Source organism: Carlito syrichta, unplaced genomic scaffold (genome assembly GCF_000164805.1).
Source record: "Carlito syrichta isolate Samal-C Ts95f unplaced genomic scaffold, Tarsius_syrichta-2.0.1 Scaffold314810, whole genome shotgun sequence".
Taxonomy (NCBI): Eukaryota; Metazoa; Chordata; class Mammalia; order Primates; family Tarsiidae; genus Carlito; species Carlito syrichta.
Window position 1 is genome coordinate 141,729 of NW_007258906.1, and position 14,427 is coordinate 156,155.

A 14,427-nucleotide genomic window follows, 5' to 3' on the forward strand; every position below is an offset into this window, starting at 1 on the left:
CCACTCACCTCAGCCTCCCAAAGGCGCGGGATTACAGGCTGAGCCACTGGGCCCGGCTTTGATGCCTTTTATTCTGCTGCATTTTGTTTTACCTCTTCCATATCAGCAAAATATTTCCCTTTGAGGACTTTTTTAATGGGGGGTGTATCTCTCGGGTTGAGATTGGGTGAATAGGTAGGGTGTAGGGCATGGGGGTCATGCCGTTTTTGTCTAAAAACAGCTGAACACTCAGCATGGTGTGGGCAGGTGAATTGTCATGGTGGAAGAACTAGTCACCTGTTTGCTACAACTTGGAACGTTTCTTCCACAAATCATAATGTAACCTTCTCAGTACTTACAGATAAAGAGTTTGGTTGACCATTTGATCCAGAAGAACAAATTCTGACTGTGCTACAAGGGGACTGCCCTCCAAAAGAGAATTGTACATTTTTCTTTTGTTTGTTTTTTGAGGGCTTTACAGAGAAACAACCAGTAGGATATACATAAAAATATGTATATATGTATACAAACATATATGTGCATGCATATATATGTATATGGGAAATTGATTTCTTTATTAGAAGGTATGGACTCACATAATTATCCAGGCTAAAACATCCAGTGATCTATTGTCTGCAAACTGTAGACCCAGAAAAGCCAGTAGTGTAGTGGAAGATCTGAAGGCCAGAGAGCTGATGGTGTAGAGTCCAGTTCTAGTCTGACTGCCTGAGAACTAAGAGCACCAAGTGCAGAAGATTGATACCTCAACTCAGACAGACAGAATGAATTTAACTTACTTTCATCTCTTGGTTTTATTCAGGCCCTCAATGGACTGGATAATGCCACCCACCTTGGGGATGGCCATCTGCTTTGTTCAGATCACCAGTTGAGATGCTGATCTCTTCCAGAAAGACCCTCACAAACACACCCAGAAATAATGCTTAACCAGTTTTCTGGGCATCCTGTGGTCTGGTAAAGTTGACACATAAAATTAACTGACTTAGGCTGGGCATAGTGACTCACACCTGTAATACTGGCAATTTGGAAGGCAGAGGCAAGAGGATTGCTTGAGCCCAGGGGTTTGATACCCATCTGGCAACTTGGTGAGACCTCGTCTCCACAATAAATCAAAAAAATTAACCAGGCATGGTGGTATGTGCCTATGGTTTCTGCTAGTTGGAAGACTGATAAGGAAGGATCTCCTAAGCCCAGCAGATCCAGGCTGCAGTGGTTGTGAGCCTGCCATTGTACTTCAGTCTGGGCAACAGAGTTAGACTCCAACTCAAAATAAACAAACAAACAAAAAACTTAGTCTGGATATTGAATTTTGGGGAAATGTTTTTGTTTGTTTGTTTGTTTGTTTGAGTTGGAGTCTTACTCCATTGCCCAGACTGGAATGCAGTGCCATGCTCCCGGCCACCACAGCCTCGACCTGCTGGGCTCCGGCGATCCTTCCGCCTCAGCCCTCCGAGTAGCTGGAACTATAGGCGCGTGCTACCATGCCCAGCTAATTTTTGATTTATTGTAGAGATGAGGTCTTGCCAAGTTGCCCAGGTGTGTCTCGAACCCACGGGTTCAGGTAATCCATTCACCTCAGCCTCCCAAAGTATGGGATTACAGGCTGAACCACCGAACCCGGCTTGGGGAAATGTTTTATATTACTTTTAATTCAATTATTTTTTAAGTCTTTTAAATTTTGAAATAATTCTAAAGTTACAGGACAGTTGTAAGAAAAGTGCAAAGAGCCGGGCTCGGTGACTCAGCCTATCATCCCGCACCTTTGGGAGGCTGAGGTGAGTGGATTGCCTGAGCCCATGGGTTCGAGACCCGCCTGGGCAGCGAGACCCCAACTCTACAATAAATCAAAAAATCAGCCGGGTCTGGTAGCGCGCGCCTGTAGTTCTGGCTACTTGGAAGGCTGAGGCGGAAGGATCACCGGCGCCCAGCAGGTCGAGGCTGCAGTGGCTGGGAGCGGCCACTGCACTCCAGTCTGGGCGACCGAGTGAGACTCCAACTCAAAAAAAAAAGAAAAAAAAAAAGTGCAAAGAACCTCATATACCCTTTCCTAGATTAACCAATTTTTAGTATTTGCCACATTTACTTTATCATTCTGTGGAATTGTATGTTTGTATGTAATTTCCTTTTTCCGAACCATATGAGAGTAGGTTACGTATATCTGGTCCCCCTACCCCTTAATAATTCAGTTTGTATTTTTTTTTTTCAATGCTATCCTTTAGAGCAATTTTATTTCCCAGTGTAGGATATAATCCAGGATGTCTCACGAACTTCTAGTAAATAAAATACAAAATAAAATTCATCATGTTTTGTGATATAACGCCAAATCAGAAGAAATAATGCTGTAGTATTTATAGGATGTCCAAAAATAACTAATATTTCTGAGTTGTAAGAGAAAGAATTTAGGGTACATTATTTAATATATAGATTAAGTTGAACCTTCCTAATTTAAATAAAATTCTGATAGCAAGAATATTTTTTAATGCTAGGTTTTTAAAAAGTCTGTTTTTCTTTCAAGTGCGATTCGAATGTGTTTTCTGTATAGCAATATCACCTTCTATTATAGTGAAATTAGGAGCTTTAGGAAATGTTGGATGGGCAAGACTTGTTTATTCAAATGTTAGCCACCAGCTGGAGTTAGAAGGAATTTGGCCTACTTTGTTGTATTAGTTATCAATTGCTATGTAACAAATCACCCCAAAACTTAATAGTTTTAACCAGTAAACATTTATTTACTGACAGTTTCTGTGGGTCAGGAATTTGTGAGCAGCTTAGTTGTGTGGTTCTGGCTTAGGGTCTTCCTCGAAATTGCTCTCAGGCTCTTAACTAGTCTGCAGTCATATGAAGGCTTGATTTAGGCTTGAGGATCCTTCCCCCCGCCAAAGATACAGGGTACCACTCAGGGTTAGGTACATATGTGGTCATTGTACACGTAAAGTTTGGGCCTCTCTTTGGTCCCCACTTCGCCTGGTTTGAAATCGGATACCCTGAAGATCCTCTTTTAAGATGACACATTTCCATGGCTGAGGGTAGAAGACCTCAGCTCCTTACCAAGTGGTAGTTTCCATGAAGTATCCTTAAAATCCTTATGACATGACAGCTGGCTTCCTCCAGAGCATATGATCCATGATAGTGATGTCACAATGCCTTTTATGACATAGTCACACATTGTCATTTCTGCCACAGTCTTTGGTGGAAGCAAGTCATTTCTGCCACAGTCTTTGGTGGATAACTTTGAGGCAATTGATAAAAACCATTAAAATAATTAAGCACATCCACAGTCAAGGAGAGAGGCAGGCTCTGCCTTCTGAGGGGAGAAGTATCAAAACTGAATACAGTTGACTGACAAAGGAGATAAGGAGTGGAAGAGACTCTGAATACCCCTTGATAGTGGTTTTCTGGAATGTCAGTAAATGTTGATTTTTTTTCCTGAGAAAGGGAGCAACACTTTGATATTATTTCATTATTCATAAGACCAAGTCTGTTATGAAGACTTAGACTATTATTGAGATCTACATTTAGATACTGTTGTTTTTTCTCATTCCCCTTAGGAAGTCTTCAAGATTCATATTCTTGGAGGAAAACATCTAAAACAAAATATAAAATCCAACCCCAAAATATGTGAATATTCATTACTTTATTATTTTTTTTGCTAAGATTTGTTTTTGAAGACTCTTTGAAATAAGGTGATCCTCAACCAGGAATGAGAAACAGAGTTTTTTTGTTTGTTTGCTTGTTTTTGTTTTTTGAGTTGGAGTCTCACTCTGTCACCCAGACTGGAGTGCAGTGGCCGCTCCCAGCCACTACAGCCTCTACTTGCTGGGCTCAGGCGATCCTTCCGCCTCAGCCTTCCAAGTAACTGGAACTACAGGCACGTGCTACCACACCCGGCTAGAAACAAGGGTTTTATTTCAGATGCTTGAAATAAGGAAGGAGGCTAATGTGAACTGGTCAAAAGTATGAATTATGGAATGTCTTTAAGTATCTTCAACTTTTAAGTAACTTAATATTGTTATAATGTCAAACTTAGAGAAAAGTTGCAAGGACAGCATAAGGAACTCCTATATACCATTTATCTATATTCACTAATTGTTTGCCTTGGGTTCTTGGAGTGGAATAAGGAAGAGTCTTTCTTTATAAGGAAAACAAATTGCCGGGCTCAGTGGCTCAGCCTGTAATCCCAGCACTTTGGGAGGCTGAGGCAAGTGGATTGCCTGAGCCCGCGGGTTTGAGTCCCACCTGGGCAAGTTGGCAAGACCTCGTTCTCTACAATAAATCAAAAATTAACCAGGCGTAGTTGTGCGTACCTGTAGTTCTGGCTACTTGAAAGGCTGAGGTGGAAGGATCGCTGGAGCCCAGCAGGTCGAGGCTGTGGTGGCTGGGAGCATGTCATTGCACTCCAGTCTGGGCGACAGAGTGAGATTCCAACTCAAAAAAAAAAAGAAAAGAAAAGAAAACATATTCTAGAACCATTGCCCAGTCATATCCATATATCTGGCATACCTCTCATTCACAGTAGCAACATTTCAAGTAGGCTGTTCATACACCCTTGGTAAAATGAAATTTTGATATTGTTAAGATGTTGATCTTCCACTCTTTGATCTTTTAGAAAATAGTTGTGTTTTCGTAATGATTGTTTCATTTGCTTAACTGGTGGGGAGTGAGTAGATGGGGACAGATTAATGTCTTTCATTATGTAAATTGTTGAGCATATTATACTAGAAGATGTAATGAGGCAGTCATTTGCTTGCAGCCCTATATGGAATCCCTGCAAATGGAACAGCCACATACATAGTATAGACTAATAAAGGATTGTTTTACAGCCTACTCAAATACAAATTACAAATGGCATTGCTATTGGTGATGTGATTTTTTTCACTGAACAACGTGCGATTCTTGGTAAAGTTTTAAACAAAAATGAAACAGAAATTTCCTTGATTAATATAGGATGTGTAGTTCTGGGAAAAAAAACTCATTTTGTCCTAAAATTACAAGAAAAAACGATTTAATGTTTATGTGTAAAGGGAATTAGGCTCTAGGTTAATATCATTATGAACAGTTTTTTTTTTTATTTTTTAGCCTACTTGAATGTCCAGTTGGAAATTTGAAAGTCTGAGGACCATTTGATACATTGCAGGATGTCCTTTCCTTTAAAACTAGTAGTCATCTTAATTATTTTGACAACTAAAAATCATTCCCTCCAATATTAGAAATGTCCCAGACACTGCCACCCTTGAGAACTACTGGTCTCCAATGTGTTCTAGAACATAAAAAAGTGATTCTGTGACTTACTTGTCATCATGCATTGACACATTTAATTAAAATAGATAATTTGAGGCTTTAAAAATTAAGATGGCTGCATTGATATGTTCTTATTTTTCCTAGTAAAATGAGTGAAAATAAACCTGATGACTCACAGAACCTTGGTAAGTAACTGTATTTAAAATATTTTTATTACAATTAGTTTTTTTAGAATGTTACTCAAGCAATAAGAATAAATTCCCTGATGCATGCTTAATTGATATGTCCATGTACTAAAGCATAATATTGTATACTTACTAAAATTTGCTATTAGAGGACTATTTGCCAAATTTTATTTGTATTTTACCTATGTATTTCTCACATATGATTTTTATCTGAATAAAACTTATTTTAGTAAATATAATCTATTCACCTTTTTATGGTTTTTTCTTACAAAAGAAAAAATTCAAGTGAACAATTTGTTTGTTTGTTTTTTTTTAATTTTTTTTTTTGAGTTGGAGTCTCACTCTGTAGCCCAGACTGGAGTGCAGTGGCCGCTCCCGGCCACCACAGCCTCGACCTGCTGGGCTCCGGTGATTCTTCCACCTCAGCCTTCCAAGTAGCCGGAATTACAGGCGCACGCTACCAGGCCCGGCTGAATTTTTTATTTATTGTAGAGATGAGGTCTCGCTGCCCAGGCGGGTCTCGAACCCGTGGGCTCAGGCAATCCACTCACCTCAGCCTCCCAAAGGCACGGGATTACAGGCTGAGCCACCAAGCCCGGCTACCAGCAATCTTTTTATGTCCTCTGAGAAGGGGACATCTGAGTGGTTTGCTAGATTTATGATATCCCCTCAGAGGAGACATTCAAGTGCAAAGGGTTAAAATATTACACTTAAAACTCTATATTTTGACCATAACTTTTAGGGAGTATCTGTTGACTCCATATTGTGCTGGATAAGCAGATTTGTGCCTTAAATTTCCCTCTACTTTCCTCCCCTGCTTCTACCTTCAGACTTCTATCAGCTGTGCTAAAACTATAGTAATTCATAGACTATATGCATTTGCCAAATGGAGATACATTTCTAACTGTTAGTTGCTTGATATTTTTCCCAAGATTGATTCTTTACTTTTATGAATGACTTTAAGGAGGAAATCTTACTTCATTGTTGTAATAGAAACTAGTATTATTTGCGAACTACTGTTATTATAGTAGAAGGGGATCTTAACAGTAAATATAATGAAGTCAGAACAGGTTTGCTATATTATAAACATTAGAACTAAAAAGCAGCAAGATACAAATAAGTACACAAGCAATCTACTTATAAAGATGCATGCCTGAAACCTAGTCTATTTTGCATCCAGGACTCTCCATAATGGGTGAAGAGAAGAAGAGAACAAATGGAAAACCACAGGTCCACAGCATATAGTAGATACACCTCTCTCTAGGGTTCAACTCAAGAATTTACCCCTCTTCTAATAGTCACAGCTAATCAAGGACTCTTCCTTTTTGTAGTATCAGCTAATTTTGTGTGTTCCGCTTTCTCTTGGTAGCTGTATGTACACTTATGGCTAACCATGTAGGCACTAGAGATGGAGTTAAGGTGGGAGAGCAACTGGTGAAAGATGTCCAATATGAACAAGTGGCAATTTGCTGCAGTTAATGTGGACACCTCCCTTGATTAGGGAAGGCAGAGGAGCAGAAATCTTTTAAAGGATTAGGAGAGGGTCTTTGACTTATGACTTGTTAAACTGGTGTAAGGGAGGGCAATATAGTTAGGATATCTCACAATATTAAATATTAGCTCATGCAGTTTCTTTTTAGTTCTGAAATCTATTTTGCAAGCTGCCTGTTAACAAATATAGTAAATTTCAACATGTAACATCCATTCTTGATTACATGTATTAGTTAAGGTAAATGATGCTAGCTGCTCTGAAGTAAACTTAGAAGTCTTAATGGCGTAACATAATAAGTTTATCACTTGGTTAGGTTACAGTCCAGTGTGGATGAGTTAAGGAAGATTGGGCAGATAGGGAGTTATTACTTCATGGAGTCATTTAGAAATTCAGGCTCCCTCCATCTTGTTTGGATCTGCTGCCTTGAGATCCTTAGGGTCTTTTCTCTTGAGCTAGTGATTTTCTACTTGTTTCATTTGTATAATAATAAAAATTTTCTGAACAAATAAACACATGAAAAAGATTAGTAATTATAATCACTAACATTTATCCAGTTCTATGTGTCATATCCTGTTAATTATTTTAATATATACTGTCTTATTTAGTCCTCATTAAGGCAAAGTTTGAGGTAAATAGTATTGTTGAACTCTTTTTTTTTTTAAATAGAAGCAAGATCTTACTCTGTGTAAGTGCAGTGACATGATTATGGTTCACTGCAACCTTGAAATCCTGGGCTCAAGTGATCCTCTTTCCTCAGCCTTCTAAATAGCAAGCTAATTTTTATATTTTTTGCAGAGACAGAGTCTTGCTGTGATGCCCAGGCTATTTTTGAACTCCTGGCCTCAAATAACCCTCCCACCTCAGCCTCCCAAAGTGCTGGGATTATTACAGGTGTGAGCCACTACGCCCAGCCTGTTGTCCTCATTTTTATGATGAGTAAATGAAGTCATAAAGCACTAGTGAAATAAACTAGACACAGAAAGATGATATCATATTATCTCACTTCTGTGCGGAATCCAAAAAAAGTCAAACTCTCAGAAACAGAGACTGTAACGGTGGTTACCAGAGACTGGGATGATTAGGAAATATTGATCAAAGGATATAAAATTTCAGTAAGACAGAAAGATTAAGTTTAAGAGAGCTATTGTAGCTGGGCTCGGTGGCTCAGCCTATAATCCCGCGCCTTTGGGAGGCTGAGGTGAGTGGATTGCCTGAGCCCGCGGGTTCGAGACCCGCCTGGGCAGCGAGACCTCATCTCTACAATAAATCAAAAGATCAGCGGGGTGTGGTAGCGCATGCCTGTAATTCCGGTTACTTGGAAGGCTGAGGTGGAAGGATCACCGGAGCCCAGCAGGTCAAGGCTGCGGTGGCCAGGAGTGGCACTGCACTCCTGTCTGGTCAACAGAGTGAGACTCCAACTCAAAAAAAAAAAAAAAAGAGAGCTATTGTACAGCACAGTGACCGTAATTAATAACATTGTATTGTATATTTGAAAATTGGTAAGAGAGTAGTTTTTAAGTGTTCTTACCACAAATACATGATAAGTATGTAAATTATTGCATAAGATAATAACTCTTATTTTGTTTGTTTGGTTTTTTTGTTTGTTTTGAGTAGGAATCTCACTCTGTCACCCAGGCTGGAGTGCAGTGCCACCGCAGCTTTGACCTGCTAGGCTCAAGTGATCCTTCTGCCTCAGCCTTCCAAGTAGCTGGAATGACAGGCGTGTGCCACCATGCCCAGCTAATTTCTAATTTATTGTAGAGATGAGGCCTCGCCAAATTACCCAGGCTGGTCTCAAACCCCTAGGACTCAAGAAAGAGATCCTCTTACCTCTGCCTCCCAAAGTGCTGAGATTACAGGCTTGAGCCACCGTGCCCGGCTGCCTAAGATAATTAGCTCCACTTAGCTATTCCACATTGTATACATATTTCAAAACATCTGTACATTTTAAATGTACACAATTTTTAAAAATGTGTGGAGCTGAATCTTACCTCAGATCTCCCTGATTTTACAAGTTGTCTTTGTGTGTATGATAAAATCTACATAACAAAAATTTACCATTTTAACTATTTTAAAGTGTACAAGGTTGTAGTATTTAATACATTTACAGTGTTGTGAAACCATCACCACTATCTAGTTCCAAAGCATGTTTATCACTCTCAAAGAAGACTGTACCTGTTAGGTAGTCACTCCTCATTTCCCTGTTCCCAGCCTCTGGCAACTACTAATACCCTTTTTGTCTTTCTGTGGATTTATCTAATCTGGGTAATGTAATCTATACGTAAACAAAATCATATGTGACCTTTTGTGCTTAAGATCTGTCACTTAGCATGCTGTTTCTAGGCTTATCCATGTTGTGGCATGTATTAGTACTTTCTTCCTTTTTATTGCTGAATAATATTCCACTGTATGGATAATACCATATTTTATAGATCCATTTGTTGATGTACATTTGGTTTGTTTCCACTTTGGTTAATGTGATCAGTGCAGCTATGAATATTAGTAAATAAGTTTTGTTTGAGCATCTGTTTTCAGTTCTTTGGTATGTATACTCAAGTATGAAATCACTGTCGGTCTTATGGTAACTCTGTCTGTGTTTAACTTTTCAAGAACTGCTGGACTACTTTCCAAAGTGCTACATTGTTTTTATTTCCACCAGCAGCTAATGGAAATTTTAGTTTCTCCAGCTGTTTGCCAACACTTATTCTTTGATATTTTGATTATAGCTGTTCTCATGGGTGTGACGTGATAAAAGTTGTGGTTTTGCTTTGCATTTCTCTGTTGACTGATGACTAGTCATGTTAGTAAGCATTGTTTAATGTGCTAGGGGACTATTTGTATATTTCTGGAGAACTGTCTGTTCAGATCCTTTGCCCATTTTAAAATTGGATCGTTTATGATTTTATTGTTGAGTTATAAGAGTTTCTTAAACATTCTAGATACTGGACCCGTATTAAATGTGTAGCTTCCAAATGTTTTCTCCTGTTCTATAGAGTGTCATTTCACTCTCTTAATAGTGTCCTTTAAGACACCAAATTTTTGACAGAGCAAGACTTTGTTTCTAAAAACAAAAAAAGACATTTTAAATTTTGATGAAAGTTCGGTTTATTTTTTCTTTTGTTACTTGTGCTTTTGGTGTTATGTGAATTCTAAGAAACCACTGCTAGATCCAAAGTCATGCAGAATTACACCCTTTTTTCCCCTAATAATTTTATCATTTTGACTCCTACATTTAGGTCTTTGGTTTTGAATGAATTTTTGTATGTGGTGGAAGGCAGGGGTTCACCTACATTCTTTTGCATGTGGCTATCCAGTTGTGCCTGCACCATTTGTTGAAGGCTCTTCTTTCTCCCATGGAATGGTCTTGGCACCTGATCATTGTTGTATATATTTATTTCTGGACTCTTTCTTCTTTTCCATTGATAGATGTCTAGTGCCACACTAGCTTGCTGTAGTTTTACTGTGAGATTTTTTTTTTTTTGAGTTGGAGTCTTACTCTGTCACCCAGACTGGAGTGCAGTGGCCGCTCACGGCCACCGCAGCCTCGACCCGCTGGGCTCCAGCGATCCTTCCGCCTCAGCCTTCCGAGTAGCCGGAATTACAGGCGCGCGCTACCATGCCCAGCTGATTTTTGATTTATTGTAGAGATGAGGCCTCGCTGCCCAGGCGGGTCTCGAACCCGCGGGATCAGGCAATCCACTCACCTCAGCCTCCCAAAGGTGCAGGATTACAGGCTGAGCCACCGAACCCGGCTACTGTGAGATTTTAATCATCTTTTTTTTTTCCTTTGGCTCAGTGTTGTCCAGTTTTGTTGATCTTTTCAAAGTACCAATTTTTGTTTTTATTGATTTTTTCTATTCTCTATTTTGGTTATATCTGATATTTATTTTTTTCATTTCTTCTCTTAGCTTTGGTTTTCGTTTTCTTTTTTTTTTAGTTCTTTAAGGTATAAAACTAGGCTATTGACTTGGGATTTTTCTTTTTTAATGTAGACTTGCATGACCCTAAAGATTAACCAGAGGTTTCTCAGGTCTTTTTGAAACATGTGTAAATGTCTAGGCATGCACATGGCTTTTTAAATTCTTCGGTATATGCAGGAGCTTTTCCAAACTCTTATTCCCTTATAATTCCTCTTTTCCCCAGTCTCTTCTTTCTTAAACTTTTTGTCTGTCAGCTCCTTGCCCTGTTATCCCTTTCCCTAGACCGCTGCAGCTAGTAAATTTATTTTAAATCCTTTCTGACAAGCAGTGGAGGCTGAGAAAGTTTTGAGGCAAAAATAAAGGTCAGCATCTAAGCCCATCCCTTAAGGAGAGCACCACACAGGTCACAACATGCAATGTTTTGCGAACAAGACTCCTCTTGAGCCAGTAATCTGTACCAGGAACATGGGCTGCTCCAAGGCCACTACGCAGCTGGGCAGTGGGGAATGTAGGTGGATAAGTTAAAATGCTCTTATCAAAACTGAGCAGCTTGTTTCTTTATTAAGCATTCTCCTAATTTTTGTCAGTTTTTAAAAATTAAATTACAGAGCTTCAAAAAAGTTGATTCTGGTGGCTTTTGGCAGTTTAATCATTGCTTTAGTGGAAGGATGGAGTTTTGTACTTCCCTAATTGGAAACTACCCCACAAGTTGCTATTTTAACTACACACTGAAATTCATCATTAAAGACTCATGAGAAATGTAAAATCACATTAATGTTTTAGAAGTAGGTACTGTAAATGTTAAGTTACTAATAGCAATATAATGTGATTTGCTCTCTCAGAAAGAATTTAACACAAATTGAGAGAAGGACTAATTCCATAGATTGTTCTTTGAAATTAAAAAAAAATATTTTATATCTATTTCCTTTTTTTTTACCCTTAGCTTGTGTTTTCTGTCGGAAAAATGATGACTGTCCTAATAAATACGGAGAAAAGAAGACTAATGAGAAATGGAATCTCACTGTACATTACTATTGTTTGGTGAGTATAATTTGTCATTAAATTCTAGATATTTGGTGTTGTAAAGGAGAAAATTAGAGCCTAATACTGATTTCTGAGGATTGGATAAATCGTTTAACTTCCTTGGGTCTCACTTTGCCTATATGTAAAAATGAGAGTTTGTACATGTGTATTAAATTCTAAGATTTAATGACCTGTCATCATTACCTGTTTTTGTCTAACCATTTAGAGCTTAAATGGATAAAGGAGAAAATGGCAGGGTCTTTAATGAAGGTGTTCCTTTTACTACTTTCTTGTTTCCTTTGTTGCTAGTGATAAATCTGAGAAATACTTTTTTGAAAGTTCAGGCAGTAGAAGAAAAGTATTTTATTTTATTTCATAGAAAACCTGGAGAGAAAAGATCTGGCTGAAGGTAATAAATGTTTGTGGAAAAAGAAGCAGGTTTCTTTATGGCTTGCTTACTCAGAAAAATGCAGAAGAGTGATTTCATACTGAGACTTAGTCCCTTTTTTGTTTCCTCTTCCTCTGCCAACCTCTGACCTCACTGAATCTGTGCCTTAAGATATTAGTGGTACATTACCACCTAGCATGCCAACATTACATTAGTATACTCATTGTTTCTTAACATTTTATTAGTTATCTATTGCTGCTTAAATTATTCTGAAACTTAGCAGATAAAGCATTTATTATTTCACACAATATCTAGGGGTCAGGAATCTGGTATTGGCCTAACTGGATAATTCTGACTCAGTCTCTCAAGAGATTACAAGATTTCAATCAGATTACATTAGATTTATTGGGCTGGAAGATGCATTTCCAAATGGTTTATTCACATTGGCTTTGATCTCAGTTTTTCTCTGTTGGCAAGAGGCCTCAACTCCTCACCTCTGAGGCCTCTTAGTAGGGCTGCTCACAGCATGACCTCTGGCCTTCCCTAAACCAAGTGATTAGAGAATGACACCAAAATGAAACCATATAACCATATAATCATCACAGTCCCACACCACTGTCTCTTTTTCTTTATTGTATTTGAAACAAGTCATTAAGTCTAGCACAATAGCACATACTCAAGGGGAGGGGAATTAAGCTCCATCACTCGAAGGAATAACAAATTTGTCGACATATTTTTAAACCACTGCCATCCTGTTAAAACTCTTTCAGTGCTTTGAGAAACCACTTAAAGTATTCCTCGCTTCCCTAAAACTACAGTATCGTGCCTTAGGTATCTGTTAACAGACTTGTAGACTAGTCTAGGAGCCTAATCACGTTTATACCATGCCTTAAGAGAACATGAAGTTGGCATTCTAAATAGTGGGTTACTTTTTCTTTTTTTTTTTGAGTTGGAGTCTCACTCTGTCGCCCAGACTGGAGTGCAGTGGCCACTCCTGGCCACCGCAGCCTCAATGTGCTGGACTCCGGCGATCCTTCCACCTCAGCCTTCCAAGTAGCCGGAATTACAGGCATGCGCTATCATGCCCGGCTGATTTTTTGATTTATTGTAGAGATGAGGTCTCGCTGCCCAGGCGGGTCTCGAACCCGCGGGCTCAGGCAATCCACTCACCTCAGCCTCCCAAAGGCTACTTTTTCATGAATAATTCTTTTTTTTGTTTTGAGTCAGTCTCTCTCCAGGTTGGAGTACAGTGGCATACTCACGGCCACCCCAATGTCGACCTGCTGAGCTCAGGCGATCCTTCCAAGTAGTGGAAACTACAGGCGTGCCCTACCACGCCTAGCTAATTTTTGATATATTATAGAGATGAGGTCTCATCAAGTTACCCAGTTTGGTCTCGAACCCCGGAGCTCAGGCAGTCTCTCACCCTGACCTCCCAAAGTGCTGGAATTACAGGCTTGAACTATTGTTCCCAGCCTCATGAATAATTCTTAAATAATGTATTTTGTTTTTAGGATATATTGATTAAAGAAACTTTTTTTTTTTTAATTGGAGTCTTACTCCATTACCCAGACTGGGGTGCAGTGACATGCTCACAGCCACCCAGTGATGACTGCCTGAGTCTTCCAAGTAGCCAGAACTACAGACGTGCACCACCACACCCGGCTAATTTTTTGATTTATTGTAGAGATGAGGTTGCCCAGGCTGTTCTTGAATGCGTGGGCTCAGGCGATCCCCTGACCTCGGCCTCCCGAAATGCTGCTAGTACAGGCTTGAGCCACTTCGCCTGGCCTAAAGTAACTTCTAATCACAAATTTGCTCTATGAACTATTTTTGAATTATTTAATATGTTTACATGGATCATATCAAAATTTCCTTTTTATTTTGTCTGATTTTATCAACTGAGTATAATACTTCAAAAAAAAAGTATTGACCTCAAACTCAACTCTTTTAATGTTCTATTTCATCATGAACAGAAAAGTATGATAATGTCACAAATGGTAATATACTGCTAGATGATATAGACTTAGATACAATCTGATTCAGTGCTCTTATTTTCATGTTTAAAGTCAGAAGCATCAAATTACTTGTCTAGTGTTCTAGAAGGTAGGCATAGAGCCTGGCTTGCAAGCCAGGATTTCTTATTGACATTCCATTCTTTTTCTTGATTTAGACTTCCTTAAT

The 14,427-nt window shown here is 39.0% G+C and overlaps 1 protein-coding gene across 2 annotated transcripts in view; it reads left to right on the plus strand.

Moving 5' to 3' along the window:
- Positions 1 to 14,427, plus strand: part of G2E3 (G2/M-phase specific E3 ubiquitin protein ligase) — a 75,805-nt gene that overhangs the window by 18,352 nt on the left and 43,026 nt on the right. The window contains exons 1-2 of one of the 2 annotated variants that reach the window (XM_008072005.2): positions 5,378 to 5,420; positions 11,776 to 11,873. In XM_008072005.2, the coding sequence (XP_008070196.1) occupies positions 5,384 to 5,420; positions 11,776 to 11,873 (135 nt within the window). In that variant the 5' untranslated portion in view covers positions 5,378 to 5,383. Of the gene's footprint in view, positions 1 to 5,377; positions 5,421 to 11,775; positions 11,874 to 14,427 lie in introns of those variants that run through there. The other variant, XM_008072004.2, reaches the window with a different exon arrangement.